At 41.4% G+C, this 25,557-nt stretch overlaps 1 protein-coding gene across 3 annotated transcripts in view; it reads right to left on the bottom strand.

Annotated features, from left to right (window-relative positions):
* RAD21L1 (RAD21 cohesin complex component like 1) overlaps window positions 1-25,557 on the bottom strand; it is a 196,026-nt gene that overhangs the window by 16,167 nt on the left and 154,302 nt on the right. For all 3 annotated transcript variants that reach the window (XM_075176591.1, XM_075176592.1, XM_075176593.1), the window contains 2 exons: window positions 22,827-22,886; window positions 22,583-22,660 (listed from right to left, as the gene is read on the bottom strand). In XM_075176591.1, coding sequence (XP_075032692.1) covers window positions 22,583-22,660; window positions 22,827-22,886 — 138 coding nt within the window. The remainder of the gene's footprint in view (window positions 1-22,582; window positions 22,661-22,826; window positions 22,887-25,557) is intronic.

Below are 25,557 nucleotides of genomic sequence, written 5' to 3'. Positions count from 1 at the left end.
TATGTAATAATACAGAGAGATGTACCACAAGTCAGAATTTTAGTCACCAAGGGGGTATAGACACTCAGATACTATTGGTGAATCAGTAAGAAAGAGAACACTCTGGAACACCGACACCAAGCCAATATATTGTGCGTACCAGATATAAAAACTTTTAGGCTTATCTGTAGGTATAGCTGATATATTCATGGGTCAGATTAGGCTCTAATTCCCCTTCAGAATGATAGGATGCTTCATTCAGCACTTGGGGTCCAAAACTGGCACTTCATATAGCCTCAATAACAGCCAGGGTTATAGGAAGGAGAAAACTCACATAGTGTAATGCTGTATAGCAACATATTATATAGAACAATACAGATGTACACTTACATAAAAAACTTTAAAATAAGCTTATCTGGGTATCTTTGTCCAAAGCAAAACAGCTTAGATCCAAATGGAGGCACACCACCACGCAGCTGGATATAGAGTCAACAGGCTCCTTAGAAACACAGTCCTCAACGCTTTTCGTCTTATCAGGTAAAGACTTCATCAGGAAGAATTGTAATATGTGACTCTTCAAGTCACGAATATAAATAGTATGCACCGCGCCATCTTGCGCATGCGCACAAGTGGCGTCTCCCGGCACTGAACGCGGGGACGTCTGGCCGACGTCATGTGATCATCTATCAACCAACTTTATTCACAACATATTTTCGGAACAAAACAGAGTACGACTCCGTCGCTAGGCAGCAATACAGCTGCTAGAAGGCATTTGTGCATATATGCTGAATTCAATAGTCATATTAAATAAAGCCAGTATGGCGAATATAACATATGTTCCATGCTAATAACAACCAGAATGCCCAAATTATTACATTTGTACATGCATACTAAATTCAATTAACATGTTTGATCGGGCTAATAAGCAGATATAACATATACCAAGATAATAGCGAACCAGAAAGCCTTAAATATAAAATTATAGACCATATAAAATATATAAAAAAATAAATAAAAAATATAAAATATAAAACCTATATATAACACAAAATGCAAGACCCAAAACAATAAAACATTTTGCATTGCACATAAGGTACATAATAGAACCAATTATTTGATACAGCTCAAATATAACACAGATTATTAAAAGATGAAAAAGGATAAAAGAGGGGACAAAGGCATACTTAACTACAAAAAAGGGGTTATTTCGTAATTATCATTAAACCCTTGGGGCATAAGTGTACCCAATGTATAAATCCAGAACATCTCTCTCTGAGAGAGGAGTTTTTGAAGGTCACCACCTCTGTCTCCTAATTTAACATGTTCAATGGCCATAAATTTTAAATGTTGAGGGTCCGAGGGGTGAACTTCTTTGAAATGTTGTGAGACTGAATGGCTAGTCACTTGTTTCTTAATGTTTCTCACATGTTCTTGTATTCGGATTTTTAACTGTCTTTTAGTCTTACTTACATATTTATAGCCACAAGGGCAGTCTAAAAGATATATGACCGATGTAGTTAAGCAATTCATTAACTGTTTAGCTGTAAAATTCTTCTTTTTATTATGATTAAAAAACTCTTTATTCATGGGGGCTGTGTATTTGCAGATGTTACACTGATTACATCTAACACTCCCTTTAATGTCTAGAAAGGTAGAGGAGTTCTTTGTAGAAGTAATACATTTCAAATGACTAGGGGCCAGTATATCTTTCAGGTTGAGAGTCTTCTGAAAAATAATTTTTGCCGATGTGTATGTACACACCATATATATATATATATATATATATATATATATATATATATATATATATATATATATATATATATATATATATATATACACACACACACACACACTTATACACTAACACACACATGTATTGTGTGTGTGTGTATATATATATATATATATATATATATATATATATATACACACACACACATACATATACAGTCAGGTCCATAAATATTGGGACATCGACACAATTCTCATATTTTGGGCTCTATACACCACCACAATGGATTTGAAATTAAACTAACAAGATGTGCTTTAACTGCAGACTTTCAGCTGCAATTTGAGGGAATTTACATCCAAATCAGGTGAACGGTGTAGGAATTACAACGGTTTATATATGTGCCTCCCACTTTTTAAGGGACCAAAAGTAATGGACAAACTAAACAATCCTACATCAAACTTTCACTTTTTAATACTTTGTTGCAAATCCTTTGCAGTCAATTACAACCTGAAGTCTGGAACGTATAGACATCAGCAGACACTGGGTTTCATCCCTGGTGATGCTCTGCCAGGCCTCTACTGCAAATGTCTTCAGTTCCTGCTTGTTCTTGCGGCATTTTCCCTTCATTTTTGTCTTCATCAAGTGAAATGCATGCTCAATCGGATTCAGGTCAGGTGATTGACTTGGCCATTGCATAACATTCCACTTTTTAGCCTTAAAAAACTCTTTGGTTGCTTTTGCAGTATGCTTCAGGTCATTGTCCATCTGCACTGTGAAGCACCGTCCAATGAGTTCTGAAGCATTTGACTGAATATGAGCAGATAATATTGTCCGAAACACTTCAGAATTCATCCTGCTGCTTTTGTCAGCAGTCACATCATCAATAAATATAAGGGAACCAGTTCCATTGGCAGCCATACATGCCCACGCCATGACACTACCACCACCATGCTTCACTGATGAGGTGGTATGTTTTGGATCATGAGCAGTTCCTTTCCTTCTCCATACTCTTCTCTTCCCATCACTCTGGTACAAGTTGATCTTTGTCTCATCTGTCCATAGGATGTTGTTCCACAACTGTAATGGCTTTTTTTAGATGTTGTTTGCCAAACTCTAATCCGGTCTTCCTGTTTTTGTGGCTCACCAATGGTTTACATCTTGTGGTGAACCCTTTATATTCACTCTTGTGAAGTCTTCTCTTGATTGTTGACTATGACACATATACACCTACCTCCTGGAGAGTGTTCTTGATTTGGGCAACTGTTGTGAAGGCGTTTTTCTTCACCAGGGAAGAAATTCTTCTGTCATCCACCACAGTTGTTTTCCGTGGTCTTTCTGGGTCTTTTGGTGTTGCTGAGCTCTCCGATGCGTTCTTACTTTTTAAGAATGTTCCAGTGTTGCTTCACTGATAGTGATAGCTCTTTGGATCTCATATTGAGAGTCGACAGCAACAGATTCCAAATGTAAATGTCACACCTAGAATCAACTCCAGACCTTTTACCTGTTTGATTGATGATGAAATAATGAGGGAATAGCCCACACATGTCCATGAAATAGCTCTTGAGTCAATTGTCCCATTACTTTTGGTCCCTTAAAAAGTGGGAGGCACATATAGAAACCGTTGTAATTCCTACACCATTCACCTGATTTGGATGTAAATTCCCTCAAATTAAAGCTGAAAGTCTGCAGTTAAAGCACATCTTGTTAGTTTAATTTCAAATCCATTGTGGTGGTGTAAAGAGCCAAAAATATGAGAATTGTGTCGATGTCCCAATATTTATGGACCAGACTGTATATATATATATATATATATATATATATATATATATATATATATATATATATATATATATATATATATATATATATACACACATGCATGTGTGAGGGGTTCTATTTCAAGGGTCATTGGACTATACTTTTAGTAGTGGTGACACACTACACTATATGTCTGATTTGATTTACAGAAATAAGAACTCAGGTTGAGACATATATGAAAAAATGTTGTGTATTGTGATTCTGCTCTCAGTTGAACTTTTAAAGAACTTTCTCAAACCGCTGCCCAGACCCCTTATAAAAACAAAAGTAGAGGTAGGACACCACTTCTTCACACAGCAGAGATATATATCTTTCAGACCCTATTATAAATTTTAGCTGAAATCAGCTCTGTGGCTTTAAGCATGGTCTCAAATACATTGAGAAGAAAGCCTTCTTTTCTTTTTTTTTTTTTTTTTTTAAGGATCATGGCTTCAACAACTACTTGTTAAAACCAGCCAAAGTAAATCTAGATGATAAAATGGTCCCTGACTTAAGCGGTCCTGTCTTCGAGGAATAAGCCATGACAGACCTACTGCCAGTTTGAAAATGTTGACGTCGACCATCTTGGCTAGTCCATTGCCACTAGAATGTGAACACCCTCTATTTTTATCTTCTTTAGAAGCTACCAAGGACAACAGGTAAACTGCTACCAAGGAGAATTTGTAGATGAAAATTGGGCCAAAATGGTGTCCATCCTGTGGTCATGATTCTTGGCAGGCTAGATGATATAGAGAGGGAAGAGCTCAGGCTTATGTTAGATTCTTTAATAATTCAAACTCCTGTCACAGCCCCCTATATGGTGTCCCCCAATAGGATGATGGATAAAATTATTATCCAACGCAATAGAAATGATCAAACGTTGTATTCCTGAAAATTAAGATATTTGATTACACATTTTTAATTATGATTTTTAAAATCAAGATGTGATTAAACATTTTAGACATTAATTGTAATACATTTTAGATTTAGTTACACACCTCTTCTTGATCTTAGTGACAGGGCCATGGATAGGGGTCACTGCACTGACCTGCTCTGTGATCTTGTTCTATATGCAGAACTTGGCCCCAGCTGGTTATTGCTTGATAGTGTGGTACAACTTCTCCACCATGTTCAGGTGGTTTTAATGTTGTGGCTGATCGATGTATAGCCTCATAATTATAATAAGTAACTTTTTTGTGGCTGAAAATGACAGGCATTTAAATTTGTGATTTGCCTATGTACCCGAGAGCCTCGGTGGCCCATTTGATGGCTATGCACTCATGTTCCACCGTGGAGTATTTCTACAGAAGTTTGTGGCTCTGATAGAGGATGGGCTTCTCTGTCCCATCAAACCTCTGCGAGAGCACGGCACCCAAACCTAATCCAGAGGAATCCGTTTGGAGATATAATCTCCTGCTGAAATCTGGTGCTTGGAGTATTGGTGCTGAACAAAGAGCCACTCGAAGATCCCGCCAGACAGCCTCTGCTGCTTCTGACCAGACCAACTTGTCTGGACAAGCTATTTTTTTTAGGAGCTCAGTAAGAGGAGCAGTCCTAGTGGAAAAATTAGCCATAAACCAGGGATAGTACCCAACTAGACCCAGAAAGGTTCTCAGCTGGGTCTTCCGCACAGGCTTGGGCCAATCTCTGACAGCCTTTACTTTGTCAACTTGGGGTTTAACCTGACCTTGTCCCCAACATACCCCAAGTATTTGGCCTCACGCATGGTCAATGCACATTTCTCGGGATTGGTGGTTAGACCCGCCTCCCTGAGTGAGGCTAATACTGCCTCCATTTTGGGTAGATTTATCTCCCAGTCCTGGGAGTGGATGACTATATCATCTAAGTATGCAGCTGCATACTCCTGGTGTGGTTTTAAGAGACGATTCATGGCTCTTTGGAAGGTGGCGGGAGCACCATGTAGCCGAAAGGCAGAACTTTGTACTGGAATAACCCAACTGTTGTTGAAAAGGCTGTCTTGGCCTTGGCAGATGGCGTTAGGGAAATCTGCCAGTAGCCTTTGGTTAGATCTAACGTTGTGAGGTACCGACTATTGGATAAGGTTTCCACTAATTCATCAATTCGGGGCATCGAATATGTGTGAAAATGGGAGGCTTCGTTTAATTTTCTAAAATCGTTGCAAAAACTAATACTCCCGTTTGGCTTTACCACTAATACAATGGGGCTATTGGATTCCTCAATGATATCGAGGTCCAACATTTTTTTAATCTCCTGTTTCACAGCTACACATCTAGATTCAGAAATGCGGTATGGTCTCACCACCACCCCTGGAGGTGTAACTATGTCGTGTTCTATATGTGTGGCACCTCAGAAAACACGTCAAGATTCCTTTGAACCATTTCCTCAGTCTGTCGTCTCCACACTGGCAACAGATCGTCCCATATGGGAACTTTTTACACAACTGCGTGCTTTTTATACAACGCAGCTTGTGGCTCCTCCCTATCATGCCAAGGTTTTGTCAAGTTGACATGATATGTCTGTATAGGTTTTCTCCTGCCTTCCTGTCTGACTTTATAATTAACAGGCCCCACAGTCTCAATGACCTCATATGGTTCCTGTCAATGGGTGAAGAGCTTACTCTCTTGTGTGGGTACCAGGACCAGAACTTTGTCACTTGGTTGGAAAGCCCTAATTACAGATGACTTATCGTAGTTTCTTTTTTGTCTCACCTGTGCCTCATGCATATGTTGTTGTACCAACGGGGTGATCTTCCCCAACCTGTCATACAACTGGGACACAAATTGGATCCCATTGGGTTCTTTTGGACTCCAGCCCTCCTTGAGAACATCCAAAATTCCCTTTGACTGCCTGCCATACAACCATTCGAAGGGGATGAACCCTGTAGATGCTTGAGGCACGTCCCTCACTGCGAACATTATATAGGATAACAACACACCCCAGTCCCGTTTTTCCTGTGCCAATGCCTTTCTCACCATGTGTTTGAGTGTCCTATTAAAACATTCTGCTAACCCGTCAGTCTGCGGGTAATATACTGACATGTGTAACGTTTCTACTCCTAACAACCGGCATAGCTCTTTCATTAGACGGGACATAAAGGGAGTACCCTGATCAGTCAAGATTTCTTTGGGGATACCCAACCTGGTACAATACAGAAGGAGTTATTTTGCTATTGTACTAGACTTTATGTTGCACAAAGGTATAGCCTCAGGAAACCTGGTGGCATAGTCCACTATGACCAATACATACTGATGGCCACGGGCCGACTACTCTAATGGGCCTACCAAATCCATACCAATACGCTCAAACAGGGTCTGCACCACAGGGATGGGACTAGCGGGGCCCGGTAGTCTGGCTTCGGACATGTTCTCTGACATACTGGATATGTCCGGCAAATCCTTTTTATTGCCTCGTATACTCCCGTCCAATAGAACCTGAGCAATATCCGCTTCCGTATCTTATCTTCCCCCAAGTGTTCCCCACACAGATGTGTATGTGCAGCTTAGAGAACAAGTGGTGTATGGATTTGTGGCACTAACAATTGCTCTACAGTTCTACCTTGTACATTATAACTCTATACAACAGATCTTTCTTTACCATATAACAGGCAATACCTGCTGCAGGCTTGTTAGCCTTCTCTACCCCATTAATCTCAACTACATTCTTATTGACATTAGCTAAGGCAACATCTCCGTTGGTCTCAGCCAAAGTCTCTTAGTGGAAACAAGTTAGACAATCCTGCCCAGTCTGAGTCCTCATTGGGAGGCATAGCCACTTCACCCGAGGTTTCGCCAACGAACGATGCCAGAAACCGGTTCTGCATTGGCACTTGTGCAGCTTTTCTTTGTCTATGCTCCAACCTCTTAGGAGGTGTAATTTCCTGAAATGTCCGGTTCAGGTTTCATGGCAAATCATGGCACTTTCCATTTTCTGTTCCCTCAAGCTCTTCCATCAAGGCTGGACTCTCGGCCGGTGCTTCAATTGCCGACGTGTCCAGCTGGATTCGCTCCTGGAGGATCTGCTTGAACAGCGGAAAGTCTCTGCCCAGGATTAAAGGCTTTGGGGCAACAGCCGCTACCACTGTTACGGTATGTCCATTCACAGTTACAGGCAAAAGAGTCCTGTCATATTCCTCGGCCGTCCCATGGACATAGAGTACCTTCACTTTGGGCAGATTATACAACAGTTTCTATGGTAATATGGATCTGGAAACCAAGGACAGTTCACTACCTGAATCTACCAGAGCTAGCACCAGATGGTGATTCACAGTCACGTGGAACAAGCAGGACTTCCTGGTAACCGGACTCATTGTACAGTAGCTTGAATAGGTTAGTTGTGTGTGCGCTAGTGAACAATCCATAGGTTCTACTAACATTGGGCACTGAGCACTCAAATGTCCAGGCTCTTTGCACTCAAAGCAGATTGGACTTAATGCAGGTTTGGCTGCCTTGTCATTAGGCAATCTTTCCTCACCAACATCCGGTCCATTGTTCCATATGCCAGATTTTGACCGAGGCACAGACTTTGGAGCGGGCAACGGAGGTTTGGGCATATGCTGCAAGGCACTGTATCTATCCACTACAGCAGCCAATTTCTCATACAACTGAGGGTTCACCTGCAGTGCCCACCTTTGGAGCCCCCAGTCCATACCCCGGATACAATGGTCAATGGCCAGAATTTCGATCATTCTCCCTGCAGTGTTCTTTTCTGGCTGCAACCACTTCTTTAGTGTTATACCAAGTTCAGCAAGCTGAGCCCAAACCGGTAAATCTTTGGAGTGTGTCCAGTCACGATATCGTTGGGCCTCCCCTGCTCTGGTGACTCCAACCCTCGCCAAGATGGTGGTTTTCAGCCGCTGATGATCGCCAGCCCGGTCCTCATCTAGGTCTATATAGGTGTGCTGTGCTTCTCCTGAAAGATAGGGAGCCAGGTGTTCGGACCAAGTGCCAGGTGGCCACTTGGCTCGGTTTGTGGCACGCTCAAAAGCTGTTAGATATGCTTCCACGTTTTCATCAAAAGTTAATTTCTGTAGCGTGGGGGTAGCTGAAGCCTCCCTATCCCGTCTCCCCTGAGCGATCTCCTCACGGAGAAGATGGGTATTTTCCTCTTGCACTGCTGCAACATTCACTAGGGTTCTTAAAATGTCTTCCATTCCCAAAGAAGTTTGTGCTGGGAAATGAAACCTAGCTTATCTCAGCAGTCAAATAACAAAACTTTCTGGACCACACCCAATACACAACTAAGTGACCCACAAGGTGTGGCACTACAATTACCAGAAAATAAATAAATTTGTTTTGGTTTGTTTTTTTAAACCCCATTTTTTTTTTCAAAGCAGACACGTGTTTTAGAAACCTTCACTGGTAAATAGCAACCAAACAAAAAAAAAATTATTACATTTTTTTGGGTACGACATCCAACTCACAGTTTGAACCTTTAACAAGTGTGGCACTACATCATTGACCAGCAGTGATTGCAGTTTTGCTTTCTTTTGCAACAAAGACAGCTATTAAACAGTTCCCAGTACACAGGTTTGTCTCTTCACAGTAACATTTGAAGCAAAGCATTACAACAGTTTGATGTATTATAGTGGTTTTTAACAGACTCCATTCGCCACCTTTGCATCTGGAGGCTGGGAGGTTGACTGTGTTTTAGCTGTCCTACAGGTCCCATGATGACACCCCATGTGATAAAGCAAGGCATTCACTGGAATCTCACACAGGTTTGCTGAACCATTTCACTGTTTATTAGCAGTTATCAGGATGGCTAAACAGTTTCAGTGATGGTACAGCAGTCATAGACAGCAAAAGTATCACAAAATCTCCCACCACCTACATCTGGCTAAACATTAGTTCCCTGACTACTAGCTGGCCACTTACTGGCATTGGTGGTCCCACCCACAAATGCAAACAGTGTCTTTATCCTCCACCCAAGCACTACAAACAAATCACAGCAAAACAAACCAATTACACCCATGTGGAACACCTATGAGTGTATGTGCTGAAAGAGGATCCCAAAGAACATTTATTCCTGTCTGCAGCCTGTCGAAGTCAGCAAATTGGATAAAGTAATTTCAATTAAAATCGAGCAAACTTGGTTGTCTTTGTCTGAAAAGATGCGTACGGTACGCTACAGCGTAAAAGGGCACGCTACGGCGTAAAATGGCATACGCAGCTGCAACGCGTGGCAGCAACAGTATTTAGCCTTTTACATACATTCGCACAAACACGCATACTTGTAAAATAGTACACATTAATGGTAGTTGCAACACATAGTCATTTATGTCGAAATATAGTAGTATTTATGTTTTATATTAAGTTATATGCACATTAGTGAAATATATGGAATAGGTTGAAGGAATCATATCATGTGTGGTATCATAATAAACCTCTTAACATTTTACACTGTTCGGTTCACTCTGCGAAGGAATCGCAGAGTGCATACACAAGTTATGAATGATAGGGAATTATGAACTACTTAAGACTAAGGAATCTTGGCGGGAAGAGCAGAGCATACCCCCTGGAGAGATGACCCCCTCCTTTGGATTCTTTAGGATGAACTAGCCAATGATTGACAACCCCTTGGACCTTCCTGAAACCTGGACCAATAGAAGCAAGCTATACCATCTTCATTGTTTTACTGTATTTCTGTGTGCATATAAGCAGCAGCATCTCATCTAGTGTTCAGACATCTTGTCCCCAGACTTCAGGATTGAATGACTGTACACTGGATCCAGAGCGCCTGCGATAAGTAACGGCTGTACTTATTATAGTTTTCGCTTGAATATCTACTGCTACTTTAAGAGAATAAATCTTTGTGCATTGGAAACACAACTCGAGGTTCGACAATCGTTATTGGTTAGCGACAATACGCACTTAACAATTTGGGGGCTCGTGAGCTTTGGAGGTTTCGTTGCCAGACGATAAGCAAGACCAATGGATTTCGGTTCCTCAACAAAGGGTGTAGACACGTCATATACGGGTAAGAATGCAATGTGTTCAAAACCTGAATTTTACTCTGTGTTGTGAAACCGAATGTCCGTTTTGCATTGTCTAGGGCACGCTAACTAGAACCTAGGGACAAAAGATAAAACTGTTTCTTTTTACTGTCATTGTGCGTTTTAACTGTATTACATTGCTTTGCGTATGTGTATTTCCTGCTGTGCGTACGCGAACTTCCGGTAGATTTTCCACGTGGTTAAACAATCGTTTTGATAGTTATTATATGTGTATAGTATAATTACTTGTGAAAGCCTCTGAGACATTATTACTATTGTTGGGAACTTTTAATTTTCTGCGCAAAAAAGGTGTATAGTGTGTGATTTTGTAACGTAGATACACTGTTTATTATTCATTGTGCTCAGATGCTGTCTGACGAGGCGGGTTGCCCAACTGAAGGACGGTATACAGGGCAGGTATACCGAATGCAAAAACGTGGTTTTCGCAAAGCACTACCAAAAGGTCGCAAGGTTTGCTAATAATTAGTATTGGTAGGCTGTGCGATCTAACCGCACGATAACCGTCAGTGTGAATTGGTGAAGCAGCTAGGAGGAATTATACTGGAAAGGCAGGTTGATTTTATCAACTTGCGCTCCCAGCGATAATAAACTCAGCAGATTTTGTGGTGAGCCAGGGTATCGAGGAGCTGATAGCCCTTGGGGCCCACAGTGATATTTCTGTATTAGGGGTCCTCGCCTGGTGCGAGAAAGAAGCGAGTGGACGCGGCTAATGGAAATACGTTCACCGGGCATTAGAGATCTCTAGCGGTGATTGTAGCAACAGGGTTGAAATTGTTGGGTGGAAAGAACAGAGCATTGTGGTGTGTCTGTATTCCACATAAAAGGGTATTGTTGGCCGGAAGGAACAGAGCATTGCGGTGTGTCTGTGTTCCGTGTAGAAGGTATTGTTCAAAATGGGTGCTAAGCATACGCTAGAGATGGCCAGTGTACTGCCTAGGGAAGGGCCTATTGGTTCAGCGAGATTTCTCATGTGTAAGAAATATGGTGCATACGCAACTGTGTATTGTGACACGTGGGTCAAGATGACCAAAGATTGTGATAGGCCTTTCCCAACAATAGGAAGTGGGCGTGGCTAAAAGCGCGCGCACGGCGGAAGTAGCCACTGAGAAGCGTGGCAAACTCAGCGCAAGCGCGCCCCCGCCACCTTATGTGGCGGGGGCGGTAAGTACAGCCGTTATTAAAACTGAAAAAAGAGAAATTGCCAAGTTATATCCTGTTTTAAGCCAGTTCAAAACCAGTGTATCAGAAGAGGAAGATGAACCCACTGTGATTTCAGCCATTGCTCATGCTGTTAATATGCTAGAGGTTCAGCGTAAGTATGGGAAAGGAGCAATCGCTCAGATAGGTGAGAGTAGTGTGATCACTAGGAGTGATAGCGTTCTAAGTATTGATATAGCAAATCCTGTGGTGTCTCCTGAAGACAGTGAACCAGTGGTTGCGTACCCAGTCCGCACAATATCAGTTCCCAATGGGAAGGTGGATAAAGATGGTGTAGTTCCTTTAAAGAATGTTACCATGCATTGTCCCTGGACTAGATCAGAATAACATTCCATTATGACTGACTTCCCAGATCCTAGAAAAGAGTTGGCAAGTGTCAGAAATTTGTTAAAGACTTAGGAAATTCACACAAACCAACCAATAAGGATTGGCGTGTAGTGTTGAGGGCGTGTCTTCCTCCCCATACTGACATACAAAAATTTATTAAAGATTGTTTGTTGGATGAAGATGACACCTTGACTGATGAGATTAACCAAGAAAATATAGAACAAATTGTCAAACACTTAGCCATCTATTTTCCAGTAGTGGTAAATTGGAGTAAGATTTTCACCATAAAACAAAAGGATAGTGAAACAGCCTCAGATTACTTTGCTAGAGCTATAGCAGCGATAACACGGTTCACTGGGATATCCAACATAGGTCAGGACCCACATCACAGAGAGGTAGCTGTAGGAGTATTGATGGATGGCCTTAGAGAAAATTTAAAGACGAGAGTACAAACCACATTACCTAATTGGAGAGGCATCACAGTAGATTCTCTTAGGGAGTCTGCTGTGGAGCATGACAAAAACCTTTTTAGAAAAAAGGAAGAGAAAAGTGATAGGTTAATGACGGTAAGTATACAGGTAAGTATACAGGCTCTAGAGGGGATGCATACACGACCACCAGCATACAACCCATATAACAAGAAACCTAAAGTGATCAGGTGTTTCAACTGTAATGAGGAAGGACATTACATGAGAGATTGTAAAAAGGAAAGATTCAATGCACAGAGGGGTGGGTCACGTAGATATCCTCCAAGGAGGAATTTACATGGATTAGAAGACTCACATCTACCTGCGCATATTATAGCAGCAAATGCTGCGCGGGAAAGCGATAGTCAGCGCTAGGGGTCAGGTCATACCTGTAGTCTACAGCCAGTGAGGTTAACTGAGAGTCAGAAAGAAGAACCAACAATGATAGTTGACATAGCTGGTAGGAAACAAACCTTTCTTGTAGATACAGGGGCTGCCGGATCTGTGATAACCTCTCCTTTTAATCTACAGGTGACCAGTCAAACTATTCCAGCTATGGGGGTAACGGGAAGAATATTAGATTATCCTCTAACTAAAGCCGCTGAAGTTACTATCGGGCCTCTGCATACTAAGCATCAGTGGCGGATCCAGGGGGGGGGCGATAGTGGCAATCGCCCCCCCCCTAGCAGACACTTGCTGCCGATGGCTGCATAGTATGTGCAGGTCCATCCAGCCGTAACAGGCAGGGACAGTGTGCTGCCTGGCTGCTCTGATTGTGTTTAAAACACAATCAGAGCAGCCGGGCAGAACTCTGTCCCTGCCTGTCACGGCTGGACGGACCTGCACATACTGTGCAGCCGTCGGCAGCCTAAGATTTTAGAATGGGGTGGGGCCTAAATTGCCCCGGGTACAGTACTCTTCTAGATCCGCCCCTGTGTGTCATATACTGTACTTCAGATGGTGTGTTCCTAGATATACCCGAGAAGGTCGCTCATGAGGTACAGGACATATTGGACACCCCTTAAAGGTTAATGTTACACTCTACTGTTATAGAACACAGTCCATCTCAAGTAAAGGGGATGTTGCTGGAAATACCAGGTTCACTATGGACCAGAGATGGACAGGACAGTGGACTGATGGCAAACGTAGCCCCTGTCATGGTCAATCTAAAAAGTGGTAGAATAGCTCCAAAAATCCCACAGTATCCATTAAAACCGAAGATGGAACTAGAGGTATATCCTGTTATTGAAAGGCTGTTACAACAAGGGATTTTAATTCGTACAGCCAGTACAGCAAATAGTCCCATTTTCCCTGTGAAGAAGAGTGGGGGGAGGGGCCATAGATTAGTCCAGGACTTAAGGGGAATTAATAAAGTTGTTGAGAGCCAATTCCCCGTAGTGCCGAATCCAGCTGTCATCCTCATGCAGATTCCACCATCTGCTAGTCATTTTACTGTCATTGATCTATGTTCTGCCTTCTTCTCAGTCCCTCTTCACCCTGACTGCCAATACCTTTTTGCATTCTCCTACCGGGGAGTGCAATACACATGGACCAGACTACCGCAGGGGTTCATTGACAGCCCCAGTATTTTCTCCCAAGCCTTACATGACTGTTTGCAATCCTTTCAACCCCACAATGGGTCTGTTCTAATTCAATATGTGGACGATTTGTTGCTGTGCTCTGATTCTTTTATGTCAGGTTTACATGATACTAAATTGTTGTTGCTCCCTCTCTCACAAACAGGGCACAAGGTGGCAAAGGACAAATTACAGCCATGTCAGACTAAGGTCAAATACTTAGGACACTGCCTCACTAAGGGGCTAAGACACCTGACAACCGACAGAATTGAGGCCATACAACACATGACTCTGCCGCAGAGCCAGAAGCAGATTCATACCTTCCTGGGGATGTGTGGATAATGTAGATCCTGGATCCCAGGTTTTTCTATTCTGGCATTACCATTGCAGGAACTAGTCTCTTCGTCAAAACCAGAACGTGTTGTACACACAGAAGAGTCAGAGCAAGCATTCTTTAACCTTAAAGATAGTCTGACTAGAGCACCTGCATTGGGAATACCTGATTATGAAAAGCCTTTTGAGCTATACTGTACGGGAGCTGATGGTTGTGCAGCAGGTGTCCTCGCACAGAAACATGGTGACGCTAGCAGACCGGTAGCATATTACAGTGCACAATTGGACAATGTGGCAAGATCACTCCCAACATGTCTCAGAAGTGTAGCAGCAACTGCTCTTCTGGTAAGTAAGAGCGAGGACGTAGTATTAGGACATAATTCAACTGTCTATACACCCCATGCTGTATCAGCTCTGTTAAATTCAGCCCAAACCAGACATGTTTCTTCAGCTAGATTCACAAAGTGGGAACTAGCCCTGATGGCACCCTCAAACATCACCATCAAACGATGTAGCACCTTAAATCCAGCTACATACCTTCCATATGTGTCTCTAGAGACACAAAGGGTGGGAGGTGAGGAGACCCTGGTTGATGATGAGTTAGGCAACAATACTGACACGCATGACTGTATGGAACACCTGAACCAGACCTTTACTGCAAGGCCCGACATACGTGACACCCCCTTAGAAAATGTAGATTTTACGTTTTATACAGACGGAAGTTGTCATAGACAGACAGAGACGGGAGAACTATGTACTGGTTACGCTGTGGTAGACGATCAGGATGTGGTAGAAGCTGAACCCCTTGGCCCACCCCACTCAGCCCAGGTGGCGGAACTAGTAGCATTAAGGAGAGCTTGTGAGTTGGCAAAAGGTAAATCAGCTAATATATATACTGACTCCAGGTACGCCTTTGGGGTAGTGCATGATTTTGGGGCCCTTTGGCGTCTTAGAAAATTCACGACAGCAGCAGGTACGCCAGTGGCACACTCACAACACATAAAAGGACTTCTGACAGCGATACAGTTACCCAGAACAGTAGCCGTCATAAAGTGCAAAGCCCATACCTTTGAAGAAGACCCAGTGTCATTGGGCAACAACAGGGCAGACGAAGCTGCTATATGGGCAGCAGGGCAACCTATGACTGTATTGACAGAGACTATGATTGTTTTTCAGACATTAGACATGCAGAAATTAATTGAAATGCAAGATTTGTGTTCCCTGCAGGAAAAGGCGGTCTGGAAGGCGAAGGGATGTGGTCAAGAGTCCTCAGGACTCTGGAGGGATGGACAAGGTAAGCCTGTAGCTCCCCGAACATACTATCCAAGCCTGGCTGAAGCAGCACACGGTCTGACTCACCTGGGTAAAGAAGGTATGTGCAAACTGGTGAGAGCATACTGGTGTGATCTTGGATTTTCCTCTCAGGCTGGTAAGAAAGCAATGTCATGTCTTACTTGTTTGAGGAAAAATGTCGGGGAAAACTATTCCAACTGAGCCATCCCACATCCCTCCTACAGACGGACCTTTTCAGGTTATACAAATTGACTATATCCAATTACCACCGTGCAGGAATCTAAAGTATGTGTTAGTGTGTATTGATGTGTTTTCTGGTTGGGTAGAAGTATATCCGGCAGCCACTAATACTGCTGTGTTCACTGCAAAGAAAATTGTACAAGACTTTGTATGTAGGTTCGGTATCCCTAGAATCATTGAAAGTGATAGGGGTACCCACTTTACTGGTGATATCTTCCAAAATATGTGTAAACTCATGGGAATCAGTAGCAGACTTCATACCAATTACCGACCACAAGCCAGTGGTAAGGTGGAGAGAGTAAATGGTACTATAAAGAACAAGCTTGGTAAGGTAATGGCTGAAACTGGGTTGACATGGCCTGAGGCTTTGCCATTGGTCCTCCATAGCATTCGGACCACTCCTAGACCTCCTCTTAATCTGTCCCCCTTTGAGATACTGTTCGGACGACAACCTCATTTGATCGTGAGTCCACAAGACGACTTGAAGTGTAATAATGAAGTGACTGTACAATATCTTATAAGAATGAGTAGACAGCTAAAGCAACAACAACAAAAACTAAAAATGCTGTCACCTGGTATGCCAGAAACGAACTGTCATGATGTTGAACCTGGAGACTATGTTATGATCCGCAATTTCTTACGTTCAGGTTGTTTAACAGACCATTGGGAAGGCCCGTACAAAGTGCTGCTGACCAGTACTACATCGCTGAAAGTTGCAGAGAGAGATACTTGGGTCCATTCCACCCACTGCAGGAGAGTCCGTAATCCGGAGAAAGTGCAAGATAAAACTGAGACCGACGACACAGATCTGTCACTTGTGAGTCTGTTCCGGGAGACCTAAAGCCTGCAGTCGAGACACCTGAACTAGAGACGTTGCCCCAGAGCTATCTTTCCAGAGATGGAGTGGCGGTTTTTGTTTTTCTTTTTCTTTTGTTCCAGGATTTTCCTTGTTTTTCCTTTTTTTTAGGACATTCTATTTTTGTGAAGGAGGATGGAGGACGGAGGATGGTTCTGGTTCTGGCAGCCCAATATCAAGCTTGGTCCGGGGGTTATGAAAAGGTCTGCTAGCTCAGGAACTCGGAGGCAGTGTGAGGGGCTATTGTCTGATGAGTATTGTATCTGCAAGTTCTGCGACTCCCTCGTTGAAGAGAGATGCATCCAGCGATATCAGTCCACCAGTAATCTGAATGTGGGCGGGCATCCTTTGGAGGATTATCACTCCCTGGTGAGTAAGGTGCTAAACCAAACCGAGTGCTGGGTGTGCTCTCATGTGCCACAGGGACAGCACAATATAGGACTAGTGCCATTCCCTCTAAACATATCCGAAGTACTCGAATTGAGGGGTGGGAGGCCCATAGACGGGAGGTACATTAACACTAGGTCCCCTAGTCTGACGCTTCGACAATACTCCATAGACAGATCTTTGCTGTGTCTAAATATCTCTCATGCAAAATGTCTGGAGAATTGGGAAGCTGACCCATCAGATCAGACAATGGCTCACCACACTCATTTTAGAGGGAGACTCACAAGGTCACCAATAGGCAAGAATGTTGATGGAAGTCACAAGTTAGGGCATATAACCAAACATAAGAAGGTATCCATTGGAAAAGTCTCTATAGATAACTGTAAGAATGTCATCCATGCGGACGCGTGTCTCGAGCAAATAAAGTCACTGGGCATGGGTAGTTTTAGCAAAACTCTGTGTGATATAATTAATGGACATACTGTTCCTTATGTTCTCCCTGATGATGTGTATTTTGTTTGTGGAAGGAAAGCTTATTCCTGGGTGATTCCGAGTTCCAAGGGCTTGTGCTTCTTAGCTAAACTGGTTCCTGAAATCATGACTATTACTCAAGAAGAAATGGTTGGTATTCACAAGACTACATCACCACCATACATACACACACAGTATGAACACCGTGGCAAGAGAAATATGATTCCTGGTGAGGAACCCATAGCTACAAAATTGATTAGTGAAACCGCTGGGTTTCAAGTTATGGTTGCTCTAGATCTCACCAGGACCGCTCGGGGAACATTAAACTTTAAATATATCCAAGACCTAGCTAAATTAATAGATAATATCACCGAGATGTATGATGACACTTTCAGGTATACTGGAAGGGAGCTACAAGCGTACAAGAAGAAGTTGGTGCAACATAGACTGGTACTAAATTATCTCACCTCTATTACTGGTGGGTACTGTGTAACACTGGCCACCCAGTTCGGTGTAAAATGTTGCACGTACATCACCAATAATACGGATGACCCTAAGGAGGTTATAGACCGGAAGATGGATGAAATTCTGCAACTGAAATGGGAATTTCGAAGGAACCATAACTCTTCGTTATATGAGGTCGGGGAAAGGGTGGCAGGTTGGTTCTCGTGGTTGAACCCTGTGAAATGGTTCTCCGGTCTGGGGGAGTGGGTACAGGAAATGGTTGCTAGTGTAGGTAAGCTCCTTCTCCTTATACTGGGTGTCATCTTAGCGATTGGTTTATGTGTGAAATGTGTTCCTACTGTGTTGAAGTGTGGAAAATGGTCTCCTAGGAGTAACACTGAGAAAGAGACTGAAAGGGTGGTACCAGATACAGAGATCATGGTCTGTGAAGAAGTATTGTATAATCCTGAACTTTAAACAGTGATTGGGTGATAGTTTAATACACTATCAAAGGGTGGAGCTGTCGAAGTCAGCAAATTGGATAAAGCCATTTTAATTAAAATCGAGCAAACTTGGTTGTCTTTGTCTGAAAAGATGCGTACGGTACGCTACAGCGTAAAAGGGCACGTTACGGCGTAAAAGGGCGTACGCAGCTGCAACACGTGGCAGCAACAGTATTTAGCCTTTTACATACATTCGCACAAACACGCATACTTGTAAAATAGTACACATTAATGGTAGTTGCAACACATAGTCATTTATGTCAAAATATAGTAGTATTTATGTTTTATATTAAGTTATATGCACATTAGTGAAATATATGGAACAGGTTGAAGGAATCATATCATGTGTGGTATCATAATAAACCTCTTAACATTTTACACTGTTCGGTTCACTCTGCGAAGGAATCGCAGAGTGCATACACAAGTTATGAATGATAGGGAATTATGAACTACTTAAGACTAAGGAATCTTGGCGGGAAGAGCAGAGCATACCCCCTGGAGAGATGACCCCCTCCTTTGGATTTTTTAGGATGAACTAGCAAATGATTGACAACCCCTTGGACCTTCCTGAAACCTGGACCAATAGAAGCAAGCTATACCATCTTCATTGTTTTACTGTATTTCTGTGTGCATATAAGCAGCAGCTTCTCATCTAGTGTTCAGACATCTTGTCCCCAGACTTCAGGATTGAATGACTGTACACTGGATCCAGAGCGCCTGCGATAAGTAACGGCTGTACTTATTATAGTTTTCGCTTGAATATCTACTGCTACTTTAAGAGAATAAATCTTTGTGCGTTGGAAACACAACTCGAGATTCGACAATCATTATTGGTTAGCGACAATACGCACTTAACAAGCCTGCTACTGTGTTTTTACCTATTTTCTGATAGGGGATCTGTGAATCTGTGACAAATATGCCTTTTTGCCAACACACACAAATACATACATACACACATTATATCTCAATCTTATACTTCACTATCCCACAGGCTAAAGTCCTCACTCAATCAACACCAGTTCTCACACATACATTTACATCTAGGATTATATTTACTAAACTGCAGTTTGAAAAAGTGGAGATATTGCCTACAGCAACCAATCAGATTCTAGTTTTCATTTATTTAGTGCATTCTACAAAATGACAGCTAGAATCTGATTGGTTGTTATAGGCAACATCTCCACTTTTCAAACCCGCAGTTTAGTAAATTTACCCCCTAGTCTCTACTACCACCTATTGTATTAGGACAATTAGGCTCCACACTCTGTTACACAAATGGTACATACTATGCTCCTTGTTAGGCCATAGAAATGAAACATGCAGAGATGTCACAAAGCCACAAAGAATGCGAGCAATCTGTTTTTAGATATTATTGGTGATATTTAAAGAGAGGTTCCAAGGGGATTTATTTTTTACGACCCGCCATAAATTGGTATTGGGCAATCATCTGTAGCTACAACTCTGTATATCTCTATCTATAAACACCTCATGCGTAGAGCAGAAGAATTTAGTGACAATCAAAGACATAGCAATGTAGGCTCTCCTCGGGTTTTAACCCATGACTGGGAACAGGGGACTCCCTCAAAACCGCATGACACCACACGCTCATGTTCCTTACACCTATTGCCAAATAAACTGCACCATCATTATATACTTTCTCTACTCATTGCTCTCAAGGTCACTCCACACTACCCCATTACTTGGTCCATACCCTAAACTGTCTCTCTACAGTACCCCATCATCTGGCCATAAACCGTTTATACCCAACCTAAACGGTTCCATTTGATGATTTTGTCTGTTCTCCACCCCTATAGAATGTAAGTTCTCAAAGGCAAGTTCAGGGGATCTGCTCTACCTGCCATTTCATCTGTCTGTCTTTTCGGCTGGCATGACTTGTGATTTGTTATGTTAATTGCAACCATGCATTTATTATTCTGCTCAATTGTACCCATGTCTGATGCTGAATTTTTCTGTATGCCTGCAATTTGTTCTGTTAATTGCATCCATATATTATTATTCTGTTCATTTGTTTTGTTTCCATGTATCTGTTATTTATATCAATTATGTAATGCACTATGGAATCTATGGCTCCATTCAAATGGAGGAAAAGGAATATGGTAGTATCCTATCCTATTTAAAATCATTGTCTGTTTATGTAGGCATAACCTTGAAGGCCTTAATGAGTCAAGAAATTCACAACATTCAAACTTGCCTGGGCAACATTTTTTAATACCTGTACTTCCTGGAGCAAAATGTTTAAAATTTAAATACAATTATAAACATTTTGTTTTTCAAAAATTATTTCTATTTTATACTTTATTTTTGTTCACATCTCGCCATTTCATTGAAGATCATTTCTATTGTTTTATTCAAATGATGTGAATGCATACCTTGTAAGCTGTGCTCCTTCAAACGGGCACTCAAAACTCATCTCTTCCTTAAAGCCTACCAGCCTTCCACCTAACCCTCTCGCCATGCTCGCTCCCATCCCCTTGCTCCTCCTCTGTTGGGGTGCACGCTTGCTCCCCCCCCTCTGACTCCCTTTGTGCCTGCTGTCTGTTTCCCCTCCCTTCAGGATGTAAGCTCTTATGAGCAGGGCCCTTCTCCCTCCTGTCTCTCTACCTTCTCTTCTGCTCCTTCTCCATTACATTTGCTTTGCCTGGAGCCTCTGAAGTTTTGGTACTAGTTGTTTATTGTTCTGTACTGTTATTCCCTGTACTGTCCATTGTTTGTACTGTGTTCGGCGCTACGGAAACCTTGTGGCGCCTTATAAATAAATAATAATAATATACATACACACATACATACATACATACATACATACACACACACACGATAAGGTATTACTAGTGAAGGTGCAAAAGTGCTTATTGGTGACAAATGGGGCAGTTACCTAACATTGTCAATGTACATAGACCATCAATGCATATTTATTTTTCAAATAAACCCAAATAGTTGCTAATGGGTATGTGGCTGTACACCATAAATAAGCAGTGTTAATGTAATATTTATGTATTCATGTAGAATATGATGTAAGAGAGCCTTTGTTTATTGCAAGTAGTAATTCTGGAAGACGGCAAACGCTGCACTATACATTTGCTAGTGTACTTCATGCTAAATGCATGTACATTCAGAGTTGATTTGAAGTCAGCATATGGACATAAATACACCTGATGCATATGCTGCTGATGCAGAGCCCGACACATTTTCAGATGCGTTCGGCTCAGCATATTGCTGCAAAAACACTATTTTTTGTTTATTTTAACATAAATTACGCACAATTTGCAGCCAACTCAGCGTCAGGCCCAAAGATAGAAATGGAGACTAAGGAGGAGATAAGGAGAAAATGACACAGAAGTTGGAAAATTACAATGGCAGATTTTCATTGGTACATTTAACTTTCAAGTAATTTGGAATGTATTTTAGTTATCAGGTTAATATATAATTGGTAAAGCACCTTCCTACACAAAATAAAAGCTCTAGACTCGCCCCTGGTGAAATAATGGGAGAAGAACATTAGGCAGAATTTGTGCAAGCTCTGTATATCAATTTGCACCTTTTCAAGGGGCCCTATATGTTAGCCTCAGTTTCTGTTGGGAGCTGATAACAGATAAGTCCTTCATCCAAGTAGTATTTGAACAAAGATTTTTAGCAGTCCCTTATGCCCATGAGTGTGGCCACTCTCTTTGATCATTTGGATATATTGTTATATGGAGGGGGAGCCATTACAATAGCCTTGCACCAGAGATTAGTATATACACTGGATCAAGACAGCACACGTATTCACTATAGCAGTAAGAGGTTTTTAAAGGAGCAGGTACTTACCCACTGCAAAGGTACTTTACTTTTACATTTTTCTGACAAATGAAATTTAAAGGTATCACTTATGGTACTGTTTCGCCCTATAAATGCTTTTAAGGCTAACATTTATTTGACTTGTCTCAAGGGAAAAAAATCTTACTCTCAGTCCACCAAGCATCTCATGTGTTCTTTTGTTCAATTGCTGCTCATCACTGTCCTGGACAATCTCTGTAGGCCCCTGGGGACATAATATTGCAAGTTGTTATAACACATATTGTATAGAAATAAAGAACAAGTTATAGGGCTTATACTGCAGGTACCCGCAACTGATCATCACCTGTGTAATCTGGACAGCTAAAAATCCATTCAGATATAATTTCTCTTAATGGACACTGAATACTTACAATGATTTCTTCTTCTGCCAGACATCTTGGAGAACTACACAACAAGAGACCGACAGTTTCCTAAAATAATACAGGCAAAGCAAACACTAAATAAGATATTCTTTGATTTTTGCAAAATTATTTCTCTGAAGCCAAAAGGGAAAACAAGACTCACTAATGGAGATAAGTTCCACCCACCATAGGTAAGCACTTTTAGTTTACCCCACCACCGGGAAGACAAATAAAGTCAATGAACAAGACAGATCTTGTTCCTATCAGGAGACAGAACTTGGGCAACATGCTCCAATACCTAGACTTACTGCTAGAGATGTGTGCTGACCCCCATTTTTTGGTTTTGGATGTGCTTTGGTTCTAAAATGTCTTTGCGTTTTGATTTTGTTACTTGTTTTGCCCCAAAATCATGAAAGGTTTTGGTTTTGGATCTGGATTTAATTACAAATTGTGAAATATAGGTAAAATGATGTGATTTTGAACTGTTTGCTCCTTTATTACTAGTTATAACATTAACATTCATTTCCAGTCTATTTTCTAATGATCCTTTCACAACTGTCCAAATTTCCACCAATTTGGACTAGGCTGCAGCGATCTGGCCTGCCAAAATTAGTGACAGCGCAATGGCACAAATATATAGCACAGACATCATTTTTCACCAAATATTTCCCCTGAAGTGCAGTTGGAAGTTGCAAAATCAGTCCTATAAAAACATGAAATAAGACTCCACCTCTGCCAAGTCTGAGCTGGTACCAAAAAAAACATTTATCTCATTTTAATAATCCTGCTATGCACATTGAAATCTCAGACATTGGTTCACAAACTTAGACACAACTATGGATAACAGTGGTCATCTTTCTCATTGTTGATAAAAAAAACATGTTATCGTCACCCTCAACATCATCTTCAAAGATGTCTACATCAATTACATTTTCATTTGAAAAAAAGAAAATACACCAAGTAGGTAATAATTAGGCAGAATGTGCAACACATTGTAGCGGGGCAGCAGCCAGTGCACTGGAGAGGGTCAGCAGCCAGTGCACTGGAGAGGGTCAGCAGCCAGTGCATTGGAGAGGGTCAGCAGCCAGTGCATTGGAGAGGGTCAGCAGCCAGTGCATTTGGAAATTTGTAACATAAGGCATGCATCATAGAACTGATGCTACAGAAACAGCCAGAAGTCATTGGATGGATAGGGGTAGAATTTATAAACTTAATGGTCAATTTATAAAATTAAATGGATGAAGGTGGCCTGCACCCATAAATATAAAAATTCAAATACTAGTACTATGTTCAGCATAGCATTCATTGGGAGCCAAGGGCTGAGCTTGCAAACACCTTGTTTTATTTAACTTTTTTATGCTATGAGTAAGGTAGATCTGGCTGAATAGTAATATGTGCCGTAGTGCTGCCCTTGTGAATCAAACAAGGGGACTCGTCACTCAAATATATTTGCCAGTATATAAATATGTCATGTATAAAATGTGTCCTGTAATTCAATATCGAATGTATAAATAATACATATGTTATATTAGTGAAGTGTAAAACATATGTAAACCAGACAATTTAGATTGGGCAATAGTTGGCCTTTCCACAAAAATTAATGCAGATTTGGTTGCCAAACATCTGTCTTGATAAAAGAAATTAAGATGACAGAATTTGGCTCACCCTACCAGCATTCAGTTGAAAGTTGAGCGGTTTGCTTTGTCTATTGTATTTTTCTTGTTTCTCGTCCATGTAATAATTTGTATACATGTCATGTAATTAGAGTAAAACAATCAAAGTTGAATATAGTAGTATATAGTGGTTGTAGTGACAATTTGTATATACCGAGTGTTTCAAGTAGGAATAAAGTCAATTAACGATAAAACATTACCAGGTATTGTCACCCAGGTGACAATATATTAAACTATTTTTATTGGTGCTTTTTTTTCTTCTGACAAATATGAGGTTTTCATGAAGAGGCTGCTTAAACAAACCTACTGCATTCTGCTTTGTTTGAGATGAAAACTCTCTTCAAAAACAAAGAAAAACATCACAGAATAGCAAGCTTGTAGCGCAAGCTTATTTCGCGTATTTTGACATGGCACTTGGAGACCAAGACAAGTCTTGGACTCTCCAAAAGGTTTGGCAAACCTGTGTAGAATGTTTACGACAGTGGAAACATTGAGAAAGGAAAAGTGTACATTTTGGTGTGCCTATGGTTTGGCAAGAGCCGAAAAACCACCACAGCGATTGTTATATTTGTGTGGTTAATGCGAAAGTTTTAAAATCGAAGCAAGGAACTCAAGTGTGAATATCCTGCTTTCGAATCATTAAGGTAAGCTGTGTCACAAGGGGAGAGGTTTCATCAAGATATAAAAGTGATGACGGAAACTCTCAGGAAACGTATCAAGGCAGATGGCACAGTCAAAGACACGATTGCAGACTATTGATTGAACCTCCAACGTGAGTGTCCTGGTGATAACCACATAAAAAAGATTGTCGAAATAGCATTTTTCTATGCATTAATTGTAATTATCCAAATCAGCTTATTGTGTTTATCTGTTATATTATATACCAAATAAAATGCCATTATGTATTTCAGGTATATAGTTTTGTATGATTTGAGACTATTTCAATGCTACTTGTAAGTTGGCTCTGCCTGATCATTATATTTTTGCAATGTTTTTCAATGGGGTAACAATTATCTAAAAATTTTTAGCCAATCTAGTCAAACTGATGTTCTATTGGAATCAGCATG

Source organism: Mixophyes fleayi, chromosome 6 (assembly GCF_038048845.1).
Source record: "Mixophyes fleayi isolate aMixFle1 chromosome 6, aMixFle1.hap1, whole genome shotgun sequence".
Taxonomy (NCBI): Eukaryota; Metazoa; Chordata; class Amphibia; order Anura; family Limnodynastidae; genus Mixophyes; species Mixophyes fleayi.
This window is presented reverse-complemented; position numbering and strand designations above follow the sequence as displayed.